The following is a 25814-nucleotide window of genomic DNA, read 5'->3' on the forward strand; positions in this document are numbered from 1 at the left end:
CTAGAAAAAGTAAGGCTTTCCCATAAGGTTGCCATGATGGTTAAATGAATTCATACATCATAAGCAATTAAAATAATGTAGATCGCGTACAGTGTTTAATAAATACTAGTGTTTGGTGATCATTACCTTTGTCAGAAATAAAACTGTTACACTGTCAGCTTGTCAGAAGTAGAATCCCAGGGGCGCTTGGCTGGCTCAGTCAGTAGAACGTGTAACTCTTGATTTTGGGGTCGTGAGTTTGAGCCCCATGTTGGGTGTGGAGATTACTTAAATACAGTAAAATAATTTTAAAAATGTAGAATCCCAGAAAATTATAAAAAATTAAGTTTTAAAGTCTTGAACAGTAGTTTACTTCCTCTAAATCAGACATTATTGAAAATTAAGGGTTCTTGGGGCACCTGGGTGGCTCAGTCGGTTGAGCGACTTCAGCTCAGGTCAAGATCTCGCGGTCCTTGAGTTCGAGCCCCGTGTCGGGCTCTGTGCGGACAGCTCAGAGCCTGGAGCCCGTTTTGGAGTCTGTGTCTCCCTCTCTCTCTGACCCTCTCCCATTCATGCTCTGTCTCTCTCTGTCTCAAAAAAATAAATAAACGTTAAAAAAAAAAAGAAAATTAAGGGTTCTTACCTCTTGCATTTACAAGATAAAGAAGCCCCCTTAATCTCCAGCCTCCATGTGATACTTTCAGCTGAAAATAGTCTGGAGGCACCAGTGGATAATACTATCTGCTCAGCACACGTCAGGCAGGCACCACGGAATTTCCCGCTGCAAGTCACATTCTCTAGTGAAGTCCAGAGAAAAACTCGGTGCTGGGTTCCCCACTAACATTCAAATGTTACACGCTGAGCCAGGTTCCCACGAGACGTGTGTCCCATGGAGATACAAATGCAAAGTGCATGAAGGACGTTCCAAATCTGTCATAAGTAGAGAGGCTCCTTCTCTCCTTCGATCCCTTTGGAATGTTCCCCCTGTCCTTCCTGCTCTCCGTTCCTCTCACCACCTTGCCAAGCACAGGCATACAGCGGTAGAAAATGAAACAACAACTATTGTTTTCCCTGTGGAATAAATACGGAGGAGTGAGGGGACATTCATAGGAAGAAGTAAAAGATAATCAAAAAATGATGAACCAGCATCTGACTCAGTGACGGTGTCTAAAACATTAATCCAGTCCCCTTGTCCCTGGGGTGGGAGAATGGACATCCAACGTGTTGGAGTTATGCCCGGGTTCCACACCAACACACCAAAGGAGAAGAGGACCAATGTTCCTTGGCTGCCTCTCACACACGGCACCTTAAAAAAAAAGCAGCTTTGACGATTTAACAGCAAATATTTCGCCCATAATATTTTCTGTTTTACTGCCCATTACCATTCCACTAATTTGGAGTTTTCTATTTAAAAAATTTTTAATTCTTGCAATTTTTTAAATGTTTATTTATTTTTGAGAGAGAGAGAGAGTGAGCGGGGAGGGGCAGGGAGAGAGAGAGGGAGACAGAGCATCTGAAGCGGACTCCATGCTGACAGCAGAGAACCTGATGTGGGGCTCAAACTCATGACCGCGAGATCATGACCTGAGCTGAAGTCGGATTTTTAATGGACTGAGCCACCCAGGTGCCCCTCTATTTTTTTTTTTTTTTTAATTAAGAAGACTACTGGGGAAAACCACTGTAATTGCTGCCAATTGGCAGCCTAGAGAAGAGATTAAGCAAGGAAAGTGTGGGTTACAATTTGTCAGCGTTCAGGTCTCTACATGCGGACAGACGTGGAAAATGTGGCTAATTAAGTAATTCAGGCAAAACCATAATCATCTAGCTCTGTCTTTTTATTTGAGCTCTAGGCCAAGATAAACTTGAAAGGAAGAGTGTCTGGGTTTCTGAGAGTGAATCAGAGGGTGGGGCTAAGAAAAGGGAGGTGCTAGAATTTTTAAAGAAGATTTCTACAGTTATAAGTTACTTAACTCAGCCACAATCGCTTACAGAAGGAGCCACTTGCCAGTTCTGCTCGTGTGGAAGAAAACAAGGTATGGTAAAACTTTCTTTGTTTTAAAGTGTTTATTTATTTTCCCCTTCTTTGCTGAAGTGCCTAGGTAAGTAACAAATGATCAAGAGCTCCCTCAGACAGAAATAATAAGTAAAGAAAGCTTCATCCCCTCAAGAATTCTGTGCGAGTCACACAGATTTAACCCCAATCTGCTTCAAAGTTTGTAGGGGAAAGAGGGCAAAGGGGGAGAGAGAGCATTCATTTCAAAGGAGTTACTGTTTTACCAGGAACAGTGAAACTAAACGGAATCTCCTTTAGTCACATTTCTAGATGGATGACCTCCGTATCCGTCAACCTAGGCAAAGAGAAATAGAGTACTGTTAGAATAATTGAGCCCCAACCCTTCTAACCCTTCTAACCCTTCTAACCCTTCTAGAAGAGAGGCCTGGCAACATGTATTTGAGGCCACTCATTAATGTATGGAACTAACGGTCTGGCTTTCGTCCCTGATCTCCCAGCCGACATCCTGTCCCGATCACCACACGCTAGGGACTGTTAGCTTCCTTCTCTTCCGTGGAGAGTCTAAGCCCCAATCTTCCACTACGCACTCATCATGAAACACCCCAAACTATTGCTTCCCCTAGAAAATGGCTTTGGGTGAATATAGAAGTGGTGGAGGGACATGTTATCTTCTGGTAGACACAGCCCCACAAAGTAGGCAGTATCATCAGTATCACCGGGAAAGCAAGGAGCGTTGAGTATCCTCTTATGGAAAACAGGGCGAGGATCTCTCCCACACTGTCCTCCTTCACACCATCTTCTCTCCTTTATTCCTCCTGTTCACCTTCTTTCATCACACAATCTCTCCCTTTTACCATTAAAATTTTTTTTAATATTTATTTATTTTGAGAGAGAGAGAGAGAGAGAGAGAGGCACAGCAGGGGAGGAACAGAGGGAGAGAGAGAGACAGAGGGAGAGAGAGAACCCCAAGAAGGCTCAATGCCATCAGCGCAGAGCCTGACGGGCTTGATCCCATGAACTATGAGATCATGACCTGAGCAGAAATCAAGAGTCAGACGCTGAACCATCCAGGTGCCCCTTACCATTAAAATCTTAAAGACAATGAGATGACAAAAGCAATGGCATTCAGAGTCCAGAGAATGGGGTTGCAGTGATAGCTTTGCTCTTAGCTGGCTGTGCATACGGGGCAGCACATTGAACCTCTCTGGGCCTTAGTTGCCTAGCAAATAAAACAAGGCAATTGAATTAGAGGGGACTGGGAGGTTCTTTGGGACTGTGGGTATCTATGATGTGATATTTTGATGAATGACACTGTCCTTTTATTATTTTCATAGTTCTCTAGCTTCTTCTCTAAGCCCTTGACAGGTTGAAATTTACATATTTAACATATATAATGTATATGTTACATTTTTCTATATTTATATACATGTAAGCTGATACAGCTATAACTCTTGAAAACTGCAGAAGAATAATTTATTCTGAAAATAGCATAGTAGGATTCCGACCTACACGTTTATACTCTTCCCTGAAAAAAATCATTGTCTACCCTTGTATGGATCAATTATTTCCTGTAAAATATCATCCTAAAATTCTGCCTCCTTCAGAAGGTACTTTCTACTCTTGGGTCAAATTTCATTAATGGATTACCACTTCTACAAGTTTTTTTGTTAAAAAAAATGGCAGGAATTGTTCTTTTATGTTCTGGGCTATACCTCGTATATTAATGATGATATTAACAAGAGAATTAATGAAGCTGAAGATAACTAGATATTAACTTTGCACGAGAAATTAGCTCTTTCATTAGAGAAAATTATTGTTTTCAGGAATTCGTTACAAAGAATTAAACTCTAGAATAACTGTAAACCATAGGTAGAAAGACAAAGATCTCAGGCCCAAAGATATTACTCTCTCCTGTCTTCATGGTCAGTACGTTTTGGAAGACTCAAGCATTTTTCATATGAACGTAATTCATGAGATTTGAAGAGATAAAGCTTGATATAGAGGCAGTAAACAGAGCATCATTTGAATGAACACAGCTGTAAAGAGACCAAGGAGGTTATTTCCAAGATGGCAATGGATCTATCAAGAAAAAAATAGACATTGGCAAGTTTCGAATTACTGCAACCCCAAGGTTGTGGTTTTTTTCTTTAGTCAAGTAATATTAGCCTAGGATTATCATCATCTTCAGCAGTAAGCGGAAGCTACAACTGAGGCAGGAGTCAGAGTCTGGAATTAGATGTAAGCCTACGGTTAGGAGGGATTTCAATGGGGTCACCGTTAATCCAATTCATGATGAAACCAAAACTTTGCCTACACATGCCTCTCCCTTGATTCAGCTGTTTGACCAGCGAGAACTCCTGGCCTTTCTAAAGTTCTGAGGGCTAGGTGATATTAGCGTAAGATGAAGTTCTATACAGTCATTGGCACTACTGGGAATTTCTAGGTCTAGGAATTTGATTTATGTTTCATCACGTAACCAGTTTGAGAAATTATTTGGCTATAAAATGACAACAGATTGAAGTAGTTATTTCTTTGATAGAACCCAAGTCTTAAAAGACTTACAGTGTCAGCGTAATTCGAGGTGAAATTTAGAGGTTGAAAGTAATTAAAAAAAAAAATGAGAAAACCTGAGCTCTTTTGTTCAAAAAGACCAGTTTCAGAGACTCTCAAGTGAGTGGGAGTAAAGGCAAAGAGCCTGGAGTTCCTTACTTCTCTAAGAGCATTTCCCACTAAATTGTGTGTGGTTTCAAGTTTAAATGAAGAAAGTATGGTGGCTGGAGGCCAAACAACGAACATTGTAAAGAAGTAATAAACAGGTATTTGTCAGCATCCATTTTGTGTGAAGTCCGGAGCAAGGTGTCATTGGACATACAGAAAATTTCACTCTCAAGGAACTTCCTCTGGAGTTGGAAAGCTCTGAACATACGAAGACAGAGCTAGTGGTGTGAGAAATGTCAAGCAAGGGGCAAAAAATGAGGTTGTGGGACATACCCTTAAAGCTTCTGAAGAAAAAGAGAAACTTCGAACAGAATTGGATTTTAATAGAGTCAAGGAGGGTCAAGGCATCCCAGGAACTGGGAATGTCACACGTAACGGCGTGAATGAGTAAACAGGGTTAAAACGTGTACAAATATGGGCGATAGGTAAGTGATAAAAAGCATAAAGTGTCTTGGAACGATGTATAGTGATTTCTCATCTACTGCGGAAAGTCAGCAGTCACGTGGTGCATTGAAAAGAAGGACAGGGCTAACAGCGCCGGAGACCTGGTTCCACTACCTCTTTCGTTGTGGTTTTCTTAACACGGAGCCGCCAACTGACAGCATCCTATTGTTCTCTGTTATGCCTTCATGCTAAAATTTGAGCAATTCTCTTAAACTCTCTGGACTTCAGTTTTCTTTGTTTTTTTTTTTAAGTTTATTTATTTATTTATTTATTTATTTAGAGCATGAGTGGGGAAAGGGTAGAGAGAGAGGGAGAGAGAGAGAATCCCAAGGCTCCCTGCTGTCAGTGTAGAGCCCAACGCGGGGCTTGAACTCACGAACCACAAGATCGTGACCTGACCTTAACCCACTGAGCCACCCAGGTGCCCCTGGACTTCAGTTTTCTAGTATGTAAACGGATAGTGTTGGTGTGGAATTTTCCTACAGTTCATTCAGCTGTCATGAATAGGTACACATATAAGGATGAATGGAAACATATGTGTACATAATGGATAGAAATATATGCATTCTATATACTATATAAAATCGAATTCGATAATATTTATTTTTTGTCATTGCAGGAAGGGGTGATTAAAGGGAGATATTTGTGTCTGCCAACAAATCCTTTTTTCAGAAGTAAAATAAGTGGAGACGATTAACAAGTTTTCCATCCCTACTTTATTTTTCTTAGGTTTTCCCAATGGACTCTCTAGTGAAATCAATCAACCGATTTGCCCTGGATTTTAGCAAAAAGATAGCTGAATCTGCTGAGGGCAAAAATATTTTCTTTTCTCCTTGGGGCATCTCAACCTCCTTGGCCATGGTGTATTTCGGCACCCAGGGTACCACTGCAGCCCAGATAGCCCAGGTGAGTAGGGGAGACCATCCTCTGTGGCCCTCAAACCAAATGGTTTCTTTGACTTTTATCATCATTTGCCTCCTGAAATCCAAACAGCTTCCATTGGACGGCCATATCCTTCAAAACAAAAGAGACATTTAAACATTTCCTTAGGCCATAAAAAGAAGTCTTGGAAAGAGAATCACTTAGAAAACTGCTGCTTGAGAAACCATGTTAAGAGCCTGTGTTTTTTAGCAAGATCAGACAGAAACAATAACATTATCAAGTTTGGTTCAACATCAAAAACAATTTAATTTTGATTATTAACAGATTTCAAGAAGTTATGGCTCATACTTCATTTTTTTTTATTTTAAAATTTTAGTTCCAGCGAAGTTAACATATGGTATTATATTAGTTTCAGAGTCAACAATTCTACACATCACTCAGTGCTCATCAAAATGAGCTCTTAATCTCTTTTATTTATTTCACCCATCCCTCCACTCACCTCCCCTCTGGCAGCCACGAGTTTGTTCTCTATAGTTAAGAGAACTGGTTTTTTGTTTGTTTGTTTGTTTCTTTGTTTTGTTTTGTCTTCTTTTTTCTTTGTTCCTTTTTTTGCTGCTTAAATTCTACAGATGAGCAAAATCATATGGTATTTGAATGGCTCATATTTTAAATATTGTCATCATCTTTCCGATCTCAGAAGGATTTTCTTGAAGACACAAATAGAAAAATCAAGTGAATTCTATTCTTTGTGATTTGTTTGGTTGTGTCTTCATTCAATCCCTCATTGTCTGAATGATCCTAAACAGCTTATTGAGAGCATTAAAATAATGAAACAATATTACCATATAAACAATTATTGATTTGCTGTAAGCATCTTCAGGCATAGTGTGTGTGTGTGTGTGTGTGTGTGTGTGTGTGTATACCCGTGAGTATAGCCATAGATCGCAAAAATATAATTAAAAATCCACATATGTGTTTATGTGTGCAAATGTGTAAACATACAAATATATGTGTGTGTTTTAAAACAAAAAAATATAAAATAGTAAATCCAGCCCTAAATCATGCAATAATCAAAAGGACAAGTGACAGAATTTCCACTCAAGGTAGTTTTCTCTGTGCCAAATATGGAAAAGGGCACAGCCAGTAATCCTGAGTAAAATAGGCAGAATATATATTCTGTCAGTTTCAGCCAAGGATATCATTCTTATTCTTTTGGTTCACATGATATTGCATAGTTTAAACACAACAACAAAATCCTCGTTCACGTCTTGTTGATCATTAGTAATTGTTAAAAGGTTTAACCATTAATGTGATAGGCAATCTTAGGTGGACTCCAATTTGGATCCATTTCACATAAATATATTATTGTGTCTCACCCTTGCTTTACTTAAATGTTAGTTAAATATCAACAGCTTCAGTTTGCAATGGAGACGGAATTGTTCATGTACCCCTGTCTGTTATTTTGTGTCAGCATAACCTTTGGTAAACTAGACTTTATTTCTTAGTGTAAGCTGGGTCCAGGATGTGAGAGATGGAATTATCACCTTGTTTTCCACTGTTGCACACTTCAGAGGAAACAAGGATGTGCACCTCCTCCTTGTTAACTTCCAAAGGAAATGCTGTGGTGAACACAAAGAGTGTGTCTATAAATGTCAAAGGGGGGGGGGGGTTACACAATGAGAACCGAAACACTGAACTAGAATAAACAACTAAAATCCCTCAGTTTTCTAGATAACTAGAGCAATGGTTGCTTTTGCTGAAATTGTCTAAATGATGCTCTCAACAGAAACCTAGTTTTCAAAACAGCCATAGATAAAAAAATAAATCATGGAATACGAGGGAATGTTACCTCTAAGGGTATTCCCAACATCATCTCCAATGTCCTATAAAGAGTATTGGAAGAAAGAGACTAGCTACTTAAACTGGAGTTTCAAAAATCTGTTTAAAAGTCGCTGATGACTTCATCCATTCGCATTATTTAACTGAAATCAGAACCCTCCCCTCCCCGGGTTAATTAATTATATGTTCTGTATGGATGGGAATGACTGACTTGTATTTACTGATAAGTATTTCATAGGATTACATCTTTGCAAAGTGTGTTCACATATTGCCTTTTTGTTCAAATGACAGGTGCTTCAATTCAGAGACCAGGACAACAAATCTTGTCCTGAAAGTGAAAAGAAAAGAAAGATGGTATGTCTTATTTTTAATATCTATTTTACGATCAAGGGGAAAACACTTGAAGCACGTGTCTTTTTGTGGCAAATTTCGGCACCCTTTGATAGGTAACTTTTCTTAGGAAAGTAGCATAGGGGCGCCTGCATGGCTCAGTTAGTTAAGCATCTGACTCTTGGTTTTGGCTCAGATCATGATCTCACTCACCGTTCATGGGTTTGAGCCCCACATCAGGCTTCATGCTGACAGTGTAAAGCCTGCTTTGGATTCTCTGTCTCCCTCTCTTTCTGCCCCTCCCCCACTCATGTTTCTCTCACTCTCTCTCTCTTTCTCAAAAAATAAATAAATATTAAAAATTTTTAGATATCAGAAAATTATAGAAAAATTTCCAAAATACAAAAATGTGTACACTTTTTGGAAGGGTCATATTCTTTCCCTTTTTCTCTCTCCACCTTTTTCTTCCCTTTCAAAACTGCCCCATATTCAAACTTGTTCTTGCCTTTCCAAACTAAATGCAAAGAAAACAAAGCCCCAAAAACTTTTAAATTCTTGCACTGATAACGTTAAAGAAGACATTTTTTGTCCATCATGCAATCAATTTCAACTTTTGTATGCAGTGCACCAAATCATTTCAGTTCAATACAGGTTGTTCATATATAGACAGTTTTTTGTTGGACATTTTTATTTGACTAATCCCTTTTCTTTTAAAGGAATTCGGTTTGGGCAAGGTTGAAGAAATACACTCTCACTTCCAGGCACTCATCTCGGAAATCAACAATCCCAGCAATGCTTACACTCTTAAAACAGCCAATGCGATATATGGAGAGCAAACTTACCCATTTCACACCGTAAGTGCAAACATGTTTTAAGCTGGTGGGAAAGAAAGAGCCATGCGAGACCAATCAGTAAACTCTTTGTACGTTTCTCTAGAGATCCCAGGGACAAAGTTAACAAATGTGGTCAGTATTTCTGGTAAACAACCATTTGGAGCACCCGTAAGTGTCTAACAGAAACCAATAATCAGTCTCAAACCAGATCTAGCGATCAGATCTTTACGTCTAGAATAAAGGGGTACACTCGAGGAACAGCCTGTGAACATGAAACGTGGTTTGTCTAATCTCTGGGTTAGCATTTGTTTCACAGGAAGTGGAACAAACAAGTGGAGTAACTCAGGAGGTTTAATCTGCAGAAACAAAAGGAGGTACTCGTCCTGAACGTATGACTGCAGACTTCGGTCTCAAGAGCAAAGCTGACTTCGGGATCAGACAAGTCATTTCACAACATGACTTTTGAGACTTTAGGAAACACCCTTAATATAGAATAATACCAACTTCTCTCCTTCTCTGATGGTCAAGACCCCTCAACGCAGACCATGATTTCTTCCTTGCTTCAGGTTCAAAGGCTCCTCAGAGCCCATCTCATAAGAGAGCGGGTGCCCAGTGGGCAAACAGGAAGGAGATCAGATAGGGTAGAGGGATAACAAAGTAAGAGATGAAGTACCTTGTGGTACCCAGTAGTGCTATCCCTGACCATAGTCAGTGAATTCTGGGAAGTTCAGGACTTGGGCTTTGTTATTCTTACGAAAGGCATGAAAGCATCCAAACAAGGTCTTAAAGACATTTGTTACTGGTAGTCGTGTGCATTCGGGTTTGATCCAGAAGCAGGAGGTATTTGAGTCCGGTGGGCACTGAGAGATGAGAAGGACACAGAGATACAAAATGATACATCTTTTAAAGTGTCCACCAGCCCTGGATGTGTTCACACAGGTTGATCAGAAGCCATGAGGCAAGACAAAGAATGGTGCCTTGTGACTCTTCAAATTTTTTTTTTTTACCAGATTATAAATTCTACAGAATTTAGATTTCTGGAAGCTGAGTTAACTCATTTTTTTTTTTTTTTTTTTACTGCACACGATTCCTACATAAAGTAATAAAAATAAGAAGTATGACAGCTGTCCTGAGGAGTAAATTGTGTTCCCGAGGCAGGTGCTCCCACAAGCAGCAACCCTACAGCCCACTTATATGACTGCCATCAAGGTGGACATCAAAGGCCGAAAGGCCAGCTTTCTTCCCTCAGAAAGCCCGCTGAACCTCCGGCCATGCCTACCGATCAATTTCCACGGCAGTGTAGAGTTTTCCTCAGGGGCCCATCACGGGCTCATGGGCACTCAGAGTCCCAGGGGCCAGCTGCCAGACCCTTCAGGCTTCACTTAGGCTCCACCTCTGCTACAGAAAGCCAAGTGCAACCGCGAAAAACTCTTGCTCACTGGGGTCAGTCCTGGGATTCCTAGAATCCTGTCTCTTTTCATTCCAGCCCCATTTCATAGGCATGAATAAATACAGGGCATGGATACATGGGCAGGCCTCCCTCCCCATCTGGGCTTCTGCTTGGCGAGTCAGTGCCCATCCAGTTTTAGAGAGGAGGTATTTAGTTTTTGACCAAAATGGGAGTATGGAAAGACAGAAAGGGGCAACAAGGTGGGGGTTTGCACCTGTCCATCAGTAGACTTGATTTCTCAGTTTCGGATAAACTCTACAGACGGAGATATTACCTATATCTTCCAGAAATATTTAGAAGACATGAAAACATACTTTGGTGCGGAGCCACGGTCTGTTGACTTTGTGGGAGCTTCTGGACAAATCCGAAAGGAGATCAACTCTTGGGTTGAAAGCCAGACTGAGGGTAAGCTTTCACCGGGGTGCTTGACAGAGCACTTTCTCCAAGCATTGTTGTATTTTTTTTGAGTTTGCATTGAGTGTAAGTATGTGTATTTCGTAAGTAGAACTGTGGTCATGTTCTAGGTATTCAGAACATGTCTTTCTATTCATGCCCATGATTTTGAGATCCACAGCTTTCTCAATTAGTCTTTTCCAAAACTTAAAAGTCAAGATACCCCCTTTACTAAGTGGACAAGGAATTCTTATATCCCAGTAAATCTAAAGAGAAGTCCAGGGGTAAAAAGTAGAAAAATGCAAAAAGGAAATTTAGGACACTGCTACATTTGTGATTTCTAAAGAAAAATAGCTAGTAGTTAATAACAAAATTGTGGCCTTAAAAATGTCATGTGATTTTAAGTAATTTTCAAAATAAGGCCATGTGTTAGAGTGAGGGCTATGCTGCTGTGACAAAGAGACCTGAAATACAGTAGCTTAATGATAGGATAGAAGCTCATTTTTCTTTCACATAATAGTCAAAAGGGAGATAAGCAGTCTGTTCCATGAGGCCATCCGGAGACCCAGACTAGTGGGTCAGCTCTGCCATGCTGAAAACATGGCTTTCATATTTACGTCTAAGATGATTCTTATGTTTGTCATTTTACAGCCAGTAAAAATGGGGAGAAGAAAGCCTCTTTGCTCTTAAGGACATGACCTGAGAGTTTCACACAACAGTTTCACTCATATCCCAAAGTCAGTTACACGGCGTACTTTATGCTTCGGTAACCAACCTGTGCTGATTTGCCTGAGATTTTCCTGGATTTAGCACCTAAAGGTCTCTCAGTCCCAGGCGAACTGGGATAGTTGGCCCCCTAGACTTGCTGTAATAAAGATCTATAAGATGTCATTTTAAAAAACGTCAGCAGAGAGCCTGATGTGGTGCTCGAACTCACAAACCGCGTAATCATGATGTGAGCCAGTAGGACGCTTAACCAACTGAGCCACCCAGGTGCCCCTATAAGATGTTGTTTTTATAAACTTTACAAAAAAAATTTTTTTAATGTTTATTTATTTTTGAGAGAGAGAGAGAGAGAGACAGCATGAGCAGGGGAGGGGCAGAGGCAGAGGGAGACACAGAATCCGAAGCAGGCTCCAGGCTCTGAGCCATCAGCACAGAGCCTGACGTGGGGCTCGAACTCACAAACCGTGAGATCATGACCTGAGCCGAAGCCAGACGCTTAACCGACTGAACCACCCAGGCGCCCCTAAGATGTCGTTTTTAGATGCGTAGCCGCATGCTCACCTAAAATTTGAGCGCTCTATTTCTTTTTTAATTTTAATTTTAAATACTTTGAGTTTTTATTTAAATCCCAGTTACCTAACATATAGTGTAATATTAGTTTCAGGTGTAAAATTTAGTGATTGGTCACTTCCATACAACACATGGTGCTCACCACAACAAGTGCTCTCCTTAATCCCCATCACCCATTTAACTCACCCCCCATCCAACTCCCCTCTGTCACCATTGGTTTGTTCTCTATAGTTAAGAGTCTGTTTCTTGGTTTTCCTCTCTCATCTTTTCCCCTATTATCATTTGTTTCTTAAATTCCACATCTGAGTGAAATCATATGGTATTTGTCTTTCTCTGATCCTTAGTTCACTCAGCATACTCTCTAGCTCTTTCCAACTCGTTGCAGATAGCAAGATTTCATTCTTTTTGATGGCTGAGTAATATTCCGTTGTGTATATATACCGTCACTTCCTTATCCATTCATCAGTTGATGGACATTTGGGCTCTTTCCATAATTTGGCTATTGTTGAGAATGTGCTATAAACATTGGGGTGTATGTATCCCTTCAAATTATATTTTTCTATTCAAAAATTTACTAGGGTAAGTACCCAGTAATGCAACTGCTGGACTGTAGGGTAGTTCTGTTTTTTAACTTTTTGAGGAATCTTCATACTGTTGTCCAGAGTGGCTGCACCAGTTTGCATTCCCACCAGCAGTGCAAGAGGTTCCCCTTTCTCCACCTCCTCCCCCAAATCTGTTGTTTCCTGTGTCGTTAATTTTTTAGTCATTCTGACTGGTGTGAAGTGAGACAGGAAACTATTAAAATCCTACAAGCAGTAACCTGTTTGACATTGGATGTGGCAACTTCTTACTAGGTATGTCTCCTGAGGCAAGGGAAACAAATGCAAAAATAAACCATTCGGACTTCATCAAAACAAAATACTTCTGCACAGAGAAGGAAACAATCAACAAAACTAAAAGGCAGCCTACGGGATGGGAGAAGATATTTGCAAATGACCTATCTGAGAAAGGGTTAGTATCCAAAATATATAAAGAACTTATCAAACTTAGCACCCAAACAATGAATAATCCAGTTAAATACGGGCAGAAGACAAGAGCAGACATTCTTCCAAAGAAGACCTCCAGATGGCTAACAGACACATGAAAAGATGCTCAACATCACTCATCATCAAGGAAATACAAATGAAAACTACAATGAGATATCACCTCACACCTGTCAGCATGGCTAAAATTAACAACACAAGCGTTCTATTTCTAAAAGGAAATAGTAGAAAGACTCTCGTAGACAACCTAGCAGTCTTTTACTGTAATCCTTATCTTAGAAATTAGGAAGCTGAGGCTTTAGAGAAATTAATTTGTCCAAGATCACAGAGTTTAAATCTTCAGAGATAAGAGCAAGATAAGATTCCAATCTAAGTCAGTTTCGCTCCAAAGTCTGAACTCATTTCAACAGACCAAGCTGCCTTTTAAATCGATATAACTGTTGACGGTCCATTATATCTCACAAAGAAATGCAAAAGATGTAATTATTAATGAATACTAATAATTAAGCCTTAGCATGGCATCCAAGTATGTGGAATGTTTAGGCGTACCCCTGGAACTTCGGTGCTCGTTATACATACCTGCCAGACATGCCTGCTGAGGGCCCCACATATTTCAAGCTCAACGGACCTGAAGTCACACCTCAGAATGGTTTTGCCACACCTCATCTACCTCGTGTGTTCGTTCTCCATCTCAGTGATGGCATGCACACTCTTGCTCACACCAGAAATCTGACAGATGCTCTCAGCTCTCCCCTTTCCTTTGCCTTCTCCTACATGTTTCTCAGTTCACCTTTCCTTCCAATTTCTTCCTCCCCTGCTTTTGGCTTTGGTTATCATTTATCTGTGCTAATACAATAATCTGCCTCTATTCTTGCTTCCCTCAAATCCCATCTCCTGTCAGCCACCCAGATGATGTACCTATAATGTGAATTAGACCAGGGATAATGTGACTCTTGAACCCAATACCATCATGGTGCCCCATGACTCACAGGATGAGTTCAAGCTCCCTAAACTGACATAAAAGGCCCAGCAGGCCCCTAGAGCTCTGCTTGTCTCCCCACTTCAACCTTTGTCATTCTCTGACTCAGAATTTGTACTTTAGGAATTCCAAGTGCCACAGAGTCTCCAGAACTCCCTGTGCCACCTCATGACCCCGTGCATTTGCGTAAGCTCTTCCCTCTATCTGAAACATCCTGCCCTGCCCTGCCACTCCCAGCCCCTCTGTTGGCATGGGATAACCCCTCAGGCTTCCCTCAGGTGTAATGTCCTCCAAGAAGCTGCTGGCTCCCAGGCCTGGCTAAGCGTCTTCCTCTTTGTTCGCATCATACTCAGTGCGAAAGTTTACCTTGACAGGCGCCATATTGTTATTGAAGTTAACTGCTGAGGCCTCCCCTACTAGACTGAAGGACCCAAGTGCAATGATGCTGCCTGATTCAAGGTGAATCAACTAACACACGGCAGGCCCACCCATAGCAGTTGTTCGGAACGTTACCGTTTGTTGAACTAAACTGAGGAAGTTGGCAGCCCTGAATTCTCAGTTCCTTTTTCATTGTATTAGTGACTCAAAAACCATGGTGAGGCAAAAGTGACCATTTTACTTAACTTACATCTGGTTTGGATTCATTCAAAAGTAAGCCTAGTAAAGACTAGATCAGCTAGTCTTTACTGAATACGTGCACTGTTTCAGTTAGCAGGAGGACCACATGGGATTATACAGGCAAAAGCATTCAATATGACAGAAGTGGGCCTAAGGCCTAAGGATAGTCTGGGGCTGAACTAAATCTGAGGTCTCAAATTCCTAACCCAGTGCCTATTATGTGGTCTGGTAGGGAGAGGGGAAGCGGACTCTTCTAAAGAGGAAGAAAGCTGTAATCTTTCTATATTTTCTCTTTACATATTGAACACAAACATCTGCTATTTGAGGGCTATTCAACATCAGATAAGGTAAGGAATTAACCAGCTAGGCAGGAACTTTGTTGAGGCAGAGTTCTGCACATCCGTAAAGAAAAGTTGCTAGAAACTCTGGCATGACTGCATTCCCTCTGAGCCACCTGAAGGAAGCTTCTTTCCTTCTGCTTTCAAATAGGTCATCTTTCAAGTAGTCATATGGACTACTGGGCCATACACAGCACACACATATCACTGGGACATACACTGGACACACACATATCACTCAATGATAGTGTTGTTAAATGTTGCAATTGTTTTCTGATTTGTCTTCCCTATAGTCTATAAACTCCTTAAAAGTGGGGGTTGGTAATCCATGTTTGTCTCCGTGTTTGTAATCTCAAAATCTATCATCTGCTTGGCACATGGGGCACTCTAGTGTCACATTAATAACTCGGTGCCCAGCAGGACTTAACCCTGAAAATCTTCGAAGATTGTCCTTCCCAATACCTAAAACTACCAAGGACGCGTGCAATGAGCCAGCCAGTAGGTGGACGTTAGTTCTCGAGAGTGTAGGAAAATCCTGGTCAAATTTGGCTCTGTGTGTTACTTTAAAGTTGCATTTAACTACATTTTTTACATCCTTTGTAAAATAATTATATTGTACATGTTCTAACATGTGGTTAGAAGTTTCAAGAGGCTAGTTTCCTTGAAAGCGTATGAACCCAGGGAACAATGCAATAAAGCTTACATCATCTGGATCTTGGTCAACTTGAGATAAGTCTGTGCAAACCCAGTCCTCGATACGTTCCCTATTTGCACCCGCGGCTCTATCACATGATAGAGTAATTGGTTAAAAATGACCCAGAACTTTTCAAATGTAAAGCTTCTGTGCAAAAATGAAGATTAAAAAAAAGGATGTAGATGGCCTCCCCATGCTGAACCATCAAAGACATTTTAAATTAAGTTTAATATGCTGTGTTTCATAAGATAGAAAAACAGATGCTAACGTGTTTAAGTTTTGACATTATCATTTAAAATCGAATTCAAATTTAATTGTTAAAATCGAAATGTCTGTTTCATAGATGAGGGAGATGTTGTTTTGTCTTGTTTTGAAAAGACATGTCCAAGTCGTACCTCAGATCTACTGGCATCTCTAGAAGTTTTTTAAAAAGCCACACAGGTGCTTCTGATGTGCCCCCTGTGAGGACTGCAGCAGGCGGTGCATGTGGCATAGTGCAGGCTCGCGGAGCCCGTTGGCTGTCTGTACCCATCTCTTCCCAATCCCTCTTTCAGTGACTTCACGTTGGTAGCTTGAAATCAATATGGTGAGAATATTGACACTACAGACACGAGCTACAAATCGGGTGTCTCCTCTCCCACCCCTACCTGGAGTCAGTTGACCAGCAAGCCACTCGAAATGGAAGACCAGAGCTCTGGATTTTGTTTCACCGCTGCTTTGTTAAATTTCACTCACCTACTATCATTTTCCAGACCTACTTTACATCTGTAAAAGTAAAGGGAAACTGAGAAGTTTAGTAGACCTAATTTTAGTTGTTCTTTCATAAACATTTTTAGAAGTTTATTTATTTATTTTGAGGGACGGGAGCAGGGAGAGAGAGGGAGAGGGAGAGAATCCCAAGCAGGCTCTGCATTGTACAGCACAGAGCCCAACGCAGGGCTCGAACTCGAGAACTGTTAGATCATGACCTGAGCTCAGATCAAGAGTCAGACGCCTAACTGACTGAGCCACCCAGGCGCCCCTAATTTTAGTTATTCTTTACTTTTAAAGTTTTATTACAAGTGTTACATATAATCCTTATTTTTTAAAAATGCAATTCAGCAATCCCTCTACATCCTAACCCTACTGTGATGGGAGCGTTCTTACTGCACTAACCTGCAAGCTAACATATTTGCTACCCATTGCTGGCACGCAGGGAGGTATAAAAGGCCAATAGACCAAAAGTCTTCAAACTGGTGGCTCTCCGTCCTCACTATAGGTGAAACTAAATTTACTGAAACTACATCTAATAATTCCTAAGCCCAACTCCAGGTGAATTAATTCAGGTCTCTGGAAGTGAGGCTCAAGCATCAGTATTTCTAAATCCTCAGGTGATTCTAATTCACAGTCAAGGCTAAGAAAAATTGCTGTGAATGAAATAATTCCCTCAATCTTATTGACATTCCCCTTTTCCCAACAAGCTCCATTGATCGTGGCCTTTGAGATTCCAACTCCCTGGATAACACTTGGACTTCCTCAGTAGTCCTCGTGTGTATGTGTGTGTGTGTGTGTGTGTGTGTGTGTGTATGCACATACACACTGTGGCTTCACCTATCAGTCTAATCCATCTGTATTTTCTCTTCAAAACTTCCGGTCCTTCAATAGCATCTTTTCTTGGCTTACAATCCCATTTCAGAATTATTCTTTTGAACAATCTTTGTTCTAGTAAAACAATATTTTCATTACGTAATCAATCTAAGGCTTAAAAAAGGGAACTGTATACAAATCTTGTACCCTAGTTATCAAGTTTGTTTTCCATAGGAGAATGGATTAGCCATTCTGAACCTATTTTACGTATATTCTAGGATTGAGCAAATAAGTAAATATATTGGGAATAATAAGGTCCAGGTTTCTAGTTGACAGAGAAAGGAACTACAAATAAGGAAAAGCCCGGTGAGCATAAACCCCACAGTGTTGGATTGAAACAGGTGATATCAATATGACTTCCTCATCTTTAACAGATCAGAAGAAAGAGAATTATATAGATATGAAAATACTTACAGATGTGTGTATAATATATGAATTTCCTAGCTTTCCCTGCTGAGCAATGATACCCCAGTAGTAATCAGCATAGCTAACATTCACATCTTGATTTCTAAAAGCCATCCTTTCAAAAAAGTAACCAGGGTTCCTAGAAAGCACCAGACAAACCGTAGGATATACTGTGGCACCAGAATGTAGGGAAGTGCTCAAAATATTTGGGAACATGTCAAATGGACATAGGAGCCAAGCTGAGGAAGTTCCCAATAGCCAAATCTGGGAGAGTTTGAGAAACAAAATAAATAATGATAGTAATAAATTATAAGACACAGAGTAAAACAAATATGCATGCGTCTATAGGGATATAAATTATTGAATACCTAAGTAAAAGAAGGAGATGGGAAAGTTCTTCCTCGTAGTAGAATTCCAATTAATAAATGTAGAAGGAATAGTGGAAATTGAAAATCACCATTTGGCAAAAACTGCAGTAATAATTGTTTCAGTCAAGATCATCAATAAATGCTAAAATCAGTGAGCAAAAGTTTGGTGAATACAGGAAATTTGTATGGTCTCAAAGTATGTCCCCACATGATACTTATTAATTACAAAGGGAAGACGTCATAATTTTACACTGAGAAACCTGTAGAAATCAAATCATCAAGGTTAATATCACTACTAATGGGACATATGAACATCATATATTTCCTGGTATGATTCATTGAGAAAGACACAACATCACTTCCGTGGTTGTGATGGTTTCCCAGGGCTGCCATAACAAATTACGACACACTGGTTCATTTCAAACAATAGAAGGGTGTTCTCCCGTAACTCTGGAGGCTGCAAGTCCGAAATCAAGATGTTAGCAGGGTCATGCTTCCTCTAAATGAGTAGGGAAGGCGTTGTTCCATGTCTCTCTCCTAGCTTCTGGTGGTTGCTGGCAATCCTTGAAAGTTTCTTGGTTTATGGACACTTCACTCCAATTTCTGCCTCTGTTGGCACATAATTTTTTCTTTATGTCTGTCCCGTGTCTGTGTTTTCACAAAGCCTTGTCCTTTCTTTGTGTCTATGTCCAAATTTTCCTCCTCTTGTGAGGATGTCTGTCATTGGATTGGAGCTATCCTAATCCAGTATGACCTCATTTTAACTTGATTTGATCTGTCAAGACCCTGTTTCCAAATAAGATTGCATTTACAGGCATTGGCTGTTAGGAACTAACGTATCTTTCTCGGTGGAAACAATTGATGAAACATCAGACAAATCTGAACTAGAATTGAGGGACATGCTACCAAACTTTTTTCAAAAATGTTAAAGTCATGAAAGACAAAGAATGAATGAGAACTGTCCCAGATTCAAAGGGATTAAGATGAAATGACACTTAAACACAACTTGAGATCTTGGATTGATTTTTGGTCCAGAAGAAGGACTTTCTTCGAAAAATAGATGAAATTTAAATAGGCTCTGTTAGTAATATTATATCAGTGCTAACATCCCAGTTTCGATCATTGGTGGATATGAGATATTATCACTTAACAGTATCCCATAATTATTATTTTTATAAGTGTGGCATATTGCCAGGATGCAATGATACTATTTATAATCTGTCCTCTTGCTCTTTTAGGAAAAATTGTGAATCTCCTACCTGATGATGCTGTGAATTCTGCAACCAGAATGGTTCTGGTGAACGCCCTTTACTTTAAAGGAATCTGGGAACATCAATTCTTAGTCCAAAATACTACAGAAAAGCCTTTCAGAATAAACAAGGTAGAAATCTCTTAATAATCAGCATGAGCTTTTACACGACATTGTGAAGGAGATTCTAGTGTAAATTCACTCTTCTTTCTGAATATGTGTTCCTATAACTCTGCTTCTTACCAGCACAGGGATGGCTGAACTAAAAGCTCCCAAATCCATCACACTTGGGATTTCCCCTTTCATTGTTTTTTTTTTCTCTTAAAATAGACTATTCACAGATTTATCACTCAGTCCTTGCTACGGCTATGATAGAGTACATAAGGTAGTTATTATATTTATTTCCCAGGTGGCTAAGTGGCTGGAGTCACATGACTGGAGTCATGTTAAGTCAGAAACCTACCAGAACTGTAACCCCAACTCTTCACTATAAGTTCTGTTCTTGTTCTACCAGAGAAATACTCTCTTCTACCAAACTCTTACACTTCCAAAAGTAAAAGAAACACAAATTTAAAATCTCATCTCTTTCATTGAGTTTTCTCCTAGCGTTAGGATGCATCATGCTTATTTTTGTGATAGGAACCGATGGCAACAAAAAGGGAGACTAATATAAGGTGACAGATAGATCTCATAGAATCCAAGGGCTGGGATGTGGCTGGGCCTTGGAACTTGAGTGGAAAGAAGACTCAGCCTCTACCTTTTCAACTCTGTTTCTCCCATCATTCTTACACCATGCTAAAGTCTAACTTTCTCTTCTTCCCCATCCACAATGGCACAATCTGTCTACTCACAACACTGTCTCTGTTTTAGAGACCGTTCTGATAGATCTCATTTTAAATTCCCAGGAAAGGAATTGATTATCCAACATTTGTTTGCAGCTGTTTGGTCCTGGAGTGGCTCATCTCACATAAACAGTGTTGCCAGGGACCTACTGCAGCAATCACGTGGATGTGTACAATAGATGGTTCTTACATAATCAGTGGGATAAAGATGGGGAAGGGACTGAACATGTAATCAAATAGACTAGCCAGAAATGAGCTGGATAGTTACCTGGCTTAGTATATCCACAAGGAATTTTCAGTTGCAAGTGATAAAAATAGCACTCCAAACTAGCTCCGGTGAAATGGGAATTGTATTAGCATTAGTTCGTGTAACTGAGAGGAATTGAGAGGTCCAGGGAATCTAATACTGAAGATACAATTTATCCACACGACCTGGGAATATGGTTGCCCCTTTGTCAGTCTTCTAGCTTCGAAACCTTGGTAGATAAAGTCTGCTGCTAGCTCTAACAGAAGGCTCCCAGGGAAGACTCTATTTTGTGCCATTCATGTGCTCATCCCCGAAACAATCACCGTATCATGTAGTATCCTGAACGAACAGCTCTGGTCATATGGCCACTACATTAGCAGAAGGGTGGGGCTTTGTGATTGCCATTTAGCTCCATATAGAATGGATAAATGACATATTTCCCAATATCTGAATTGCAGAGTTTTTTTTTTTTTTTTTTTTACCATTGTCTTTACTAAAAATGGACACTTTCAAGAGCATTTTTAGGTTTATAGCAAAATTGAGAGCAAAGTAGTGTTCCCTTACACCCCCCCCACTCACATAATTTCTCTTATTATTAGCATTTTGCCTTAGTGTGGTGCATTTGTCACAATTAATGAGCCAATATTGATACCTTTTCATTAACTGAAGTCCATAGTTTACATTTAGGGTTCACTCGGTCTAGTACAGTTCCATGGGTTTTGACTAATGCTTTTTGTCATGGATCTGTCATTATAGTATCATACGGAATAGTTTAACTGCCCTAAAAATGCCCTGTACTCCACCTACTCATCCCTCCTCCTAAATACCTGGCAACCACTGATCTTCTTACTGTCTCTACAGGTTTACTTTTTCTGGAGTGTCATATCGTTGGAATTGTATAGTATGTAGCCTTTTCAGACTGGCTTCTTCCACTAAGCGATATGTATTTAAGTTTTCTCCCTGTCTTTCCACGGCTTGATAGATCATTTCACTTTATTGTTGAATGGTATTCCACTGACTGGAGGTATTGCAGTTTGCTTAGCCATTCGCCCTCTGAGGGACATCTTGGTTGCTTTAAGTTTTTGGCAATTATAAATAAAGCTGCTATAAATATTTGTGCACAAGACTTTGTGGACATAAGTTTTTCACTCATACTAGCACACCTGGATCATACGGTAATACTACATTTGGCTTTGTAAGAACCTACCAAAAGAACTGTCTTCTGAAGGGGTTTGCTCTTTGCATTCCCACTGATAGAGAAAGACATTTCATGTTGCTCCACATTCTTGCCAGCAGTTGATATTGTCAGTGTTTTGGACTTTTAGCCATCCTAAAAGGTCTGTAGTGGTGTCTCATTGTTCTAATTTGCAATTACCTAATGACATATGGTTGAGCATCTTTTCAAATACTATGTGTCTTCCTTTGGTGAGGTATCTGTTCATGTCTTTTGCCTATATTGTAAAATTGGGTTGTTTTATCATCGACTTTATAAGAGTTCTTTGTATGTTTTGATACCAGCTCTTTATCAGATATGTGTTTTGCAAATATTTCCTCCTAGTCTATTATCTTTTTATTCCCTTAGTAAATTGCAGTGTTTATGACACTAAACTACTTTCTCAAATGGCTTGCATGTGAAATACACCTTATTCAGTTTCTGAATCGTTGACGTTTACATAGTTTACATAAGATTATATAGTTTTTTAGGTGTTCAGTAAGATCTATCTTGCTATGATTTACAGAGGTTGCCACAATAGTGTTATAAAAGAAACTTCCACATCACTTATGGATAATGGTTTCCACTGGGACACATATTTCCAGAAAGCAAGGTCTGAATAACTTTATTCAGCATTTTGCAGAGAATCACGTTTTACCAGTATCTCAGACTACTGGGCACCAACTATGATAAAAATAATTTAAAGATTTGGTGGAACACCAATCTTTGCTACTTACTTCCCATAGAGTATAAGCAAACCAGTGCAAATGATGTCCATGAAAACAAAACTCCAAGCTTTTCACATTGAAGAGCCACAGGCCACGGGCCTCCAACTCTACTATAACAGCCGTGACCTTAGCCTGCTCATCCTGCTGCCAGAAGATATCGAAGGACTGGATCAGGTACAGTCTGTCTGATGTGAAGGTGGTTTCAGTGTTCACTGCTCTGGGGGTAAATATAAGACATAATCTCCTTGTTCTTTGATTCCTGTAGAGGAAGGCAACCAACACATCGGAGCCCTAGGGACTTCACCTTCACAGTGTCATTTAAGCTTTCTAAAAGGCTGTCAGTTTGGTATTACTATCCTCAGAAAGGCTAGGAATCTACAGGCTCTAGCATTGGGTAGCTAAACAAACAGCCACACGAGCAACAGAGTGCCTGTCACAAAGCTGTGTGCATTGACCCATCTTTCAATCAGTCTGGGTCTTTCTTCTCCCTCTGGTAAAGCCCACCTAATTGGAGGCTAACCCTTGCATCAATCTAGCTTTGGATATACATTTTTAAACAAGATACTCACTGCCAAGACTTAAAAAAAATTTTTTTAATCATGTAAATAGTCTTCAGGAGAAATAGTCTGTATCAGACCACCTTCAAGCATTATTTAAGTTGTTTATCAGCCAAATTTCTATTATGGTGGACAGAACTTTGGTCAGACCATGTTTCTGAGCCATTTGTAAATTTAAATTGAACGTCAGTCTCTCATGCAATGAGTGGCCTGGCTTTCTTTGCACAGTGCATAACTTCTCATGTGTGCCAGATCCTTTATACTTAAACGTTTCCACAGTCCTGCGAGAAGGTAGAAAAGATTTCCAAATTGTATCATAAGATTTGTGAAGCCAGAGAGGATGGTAAAAATAAGACCAAGTGTGGACACTAAGCCATTAGGGTCACATCCTTGTAAGATAAGCCTTTCCTCCTAAGAGTGCAGGTTCCTGAGCTGAATATGCTGTCAGATTAACAATGTACACCATCTACAAGTATGTAATTGACAGCAATGCTTGGGTGTAGAAAACTCTCAGAGCAGCAAAAGCAAGTGTTTTGAAACAAACATGCTATTTTTTAAAAATGTGGTGCAGTCGGTTAAACATCCAACTCCTGATCTCGGCTCAGGTCACGTTCTCACAGTTTGTGAACTCAAGCCCTGAACTGGGCTCTGCGCTGGCAGGGTAGAGCCTGCTTGGGATTCTCTCTGTCCCTCTCTCTGCTCCTCCTCTGCTTGTGTTCTGTCTCTCTAAATAAATAAATAAATACACTTAACATTTTTTTAAAAAGCACATTTTTTAGATATATCCTTATGCATATGGAGGTATATGTATTTATCATTTAAAAATTTTTTAATATAAAGAGGAGATAAACACTCTCAAAACTACGCTAAAAAAGGCATTACTCTTAAGATTTGGAGAGTTTCCTTTCTTTACTTTTCCTTTGCTTCTTTTTTGCATAGCTTATAGTGACTAATTTCATATTGTTGTGACATTTTATCTCATCTCAGATTTTGTTTTCAAAGAACTGTCTCCCATGTTAATGTAACAAATATGTTTTTTTTTTTGTACCCTGGCACACAATTTCTTCCAAAGGTTATGCTTTTGCGTAGACAGAATCTAAATGAATATTTCTACTGCATTTCCATGTGTAGTTGATGTCTTGCATTACTGTTATAGAAGTGCTGCCATTGTTTTAAATGTTTATTTATTTTGAGAGAGAGAGACAGAGAGAGAATCCCAAGCAGGATCCATGCTGTCAGTACTGAACCTGATGTGGGGCTCAAGCTCACGAACTGTGAGATCATGACCTGAGCCTAAATCAGGAGACGGATGCTTAACCTACTAAGCCACCCAGGTGATGCAAAAGTACTGCCATTTTGAATCAAAGTCTAGTTCGCCTGTATCCTGAGAACTACTAAGTTGCAAAATAAAGATTCTGTAGGTCAACAGTGTGAAGCATTTCATTACAGAAATAATTTTCAAAAGTGTGTGCTCTGCTACCCGGGGTAACGGGAGTGATGGTAATTCATCTATGTTCTATCCCGAGGCCTCGCCCAACCTATATTCCTCCCTCTACTTTGACTCCCTCCTTCTTGTTCCACACCCGCAGCTGGAAAAGGCCATCACCTATGAGAAGCTGAGTGGGTGGACCAGCGCAGACATGATGGAGCTGTGTGAAGTGCAGCTGTATCTCCCCAAGTTCATGCTCCAAGAGACCTATGACCTCAAGTCGACCCTGAGCAGTATGGGCATGAGCGACGCCTTTAACCAGGGCAAAGCTGATTTCTCAGGAATGTCTATGGACAGAAACTTATTTCTGTCCAATGTTTTCCACAAGTCTTTTGTAGAAATAAATGAACAAGGTACAGAGGCTTCAGCCGGCACCGGGAGTGAGGTGAGTTTTCGAAGCAGACTCCCCTCCATTGAATTTAATGCGAATCACCCATTCCTCTTCTTCATCAGGCACAACAGAACCAATAGCATTCTCTTTTACGGGAGATTCTGCTCCCCCTAAACCATGTATCTCTCTCACCAAATGAGACCATTTTATAGTGTGGAAAGTGCACCAAAAGAGGAAAAAACACAATTATAATAAAAATCAGCTTATAGCTTGTATCTTTTTCACAGTCAAATGTTAGCCGATAAGCCTTGAAATAATGCATTCTAGTGATTTTTTCATACCTATACAGCCATTTTTACCACTTAACATTTTGTCTTGATGTGACTTTTATTTACATTTCAGAAGTGCTATGTTATTCAATTGAGCGTCTTACCATTTCGGAACTCCTTGGTCACTGTATTATCAGTGTCACTTATGGTTCACATGCCTCATTGAGTGAAGAAAAATCTTCACAAAGGTGATATATGGATAAGCCAGAATTTTCTCAGGAGTGTAATTTTGATAGTTCAGAAACTACCGCTGTAAAATGAAGCTCCCACCCTTTCTGCAGAGTGTTTAAGAAAAAAATACTTACGTTGACATTAATGGAAAAGCCAGTGAAATCCAAATGAAATATGGAGATTAGTTATTAACAATTAATTGCCGTCTTAGTTTGAACAAATGTATAATGATAATGTTAGGTGTTAGTACTGGGGAAAATGTGTTAGTAGTATACAGAATTCCCTGTATTATCTTTGCAACTTTCTGTGAATGGAAAAGTGTTCAAAAATAAACATTTCATGAAGAATAATTATCATGTGTAAAAGTGTCGTCATGCTAACATCCCTGCTTTTAACATTTTTATGAAGC

The 25814-nt window shown here is 39.9% G+C and overlaps 1 protein-coding gene across 1 annotated transcript; it reads left to right on the forward strand.

Moving 5' to 3' along the window:
• The first annotated feature begins 1940 nt into the window (after window positions 1-1940).
• Window positions 1941-25587, forward strand: SERPINB10 (serpin family B member 10). Its single transcript, XM_007096084.3, has 8 exons — window positions 1941-2012; window positions 5885-6061; window positions 8168-8230; window positions 8923-9060; window positions 10777-10894; window positions 19488-19630; window positions 22547-22702; window positions 24675-25587. Exons 2-8 carry the CDS (start codon window positions 5894-5896, stop codon window positions 25077-25079), a joined length of 1191 nt encoding a protein of 396 aa, XP_007096146.1. The 5' UTR covers window positions 1941-2012; window positions 5885-5893; the 3' UTR covers window positions 25080-25587.
• The last annotated feature ends 227 nt before the right edge of the window (window positions 25588-25814 follow it).

This window comes from Panthera tigris, chromosome D3 (assembly GCF_018350195.1).
Source record: "Panthera tigris isolate Pti1 chromosome D3, P.tigris_Pti1_mat1.1, whole genome shotgun sequence".
Lineage (NCBI taxonomy): Eukaryota > Metazoa > Chordata > Mammalia > Carnivora > Felidae > Panthera > Panthera tigris.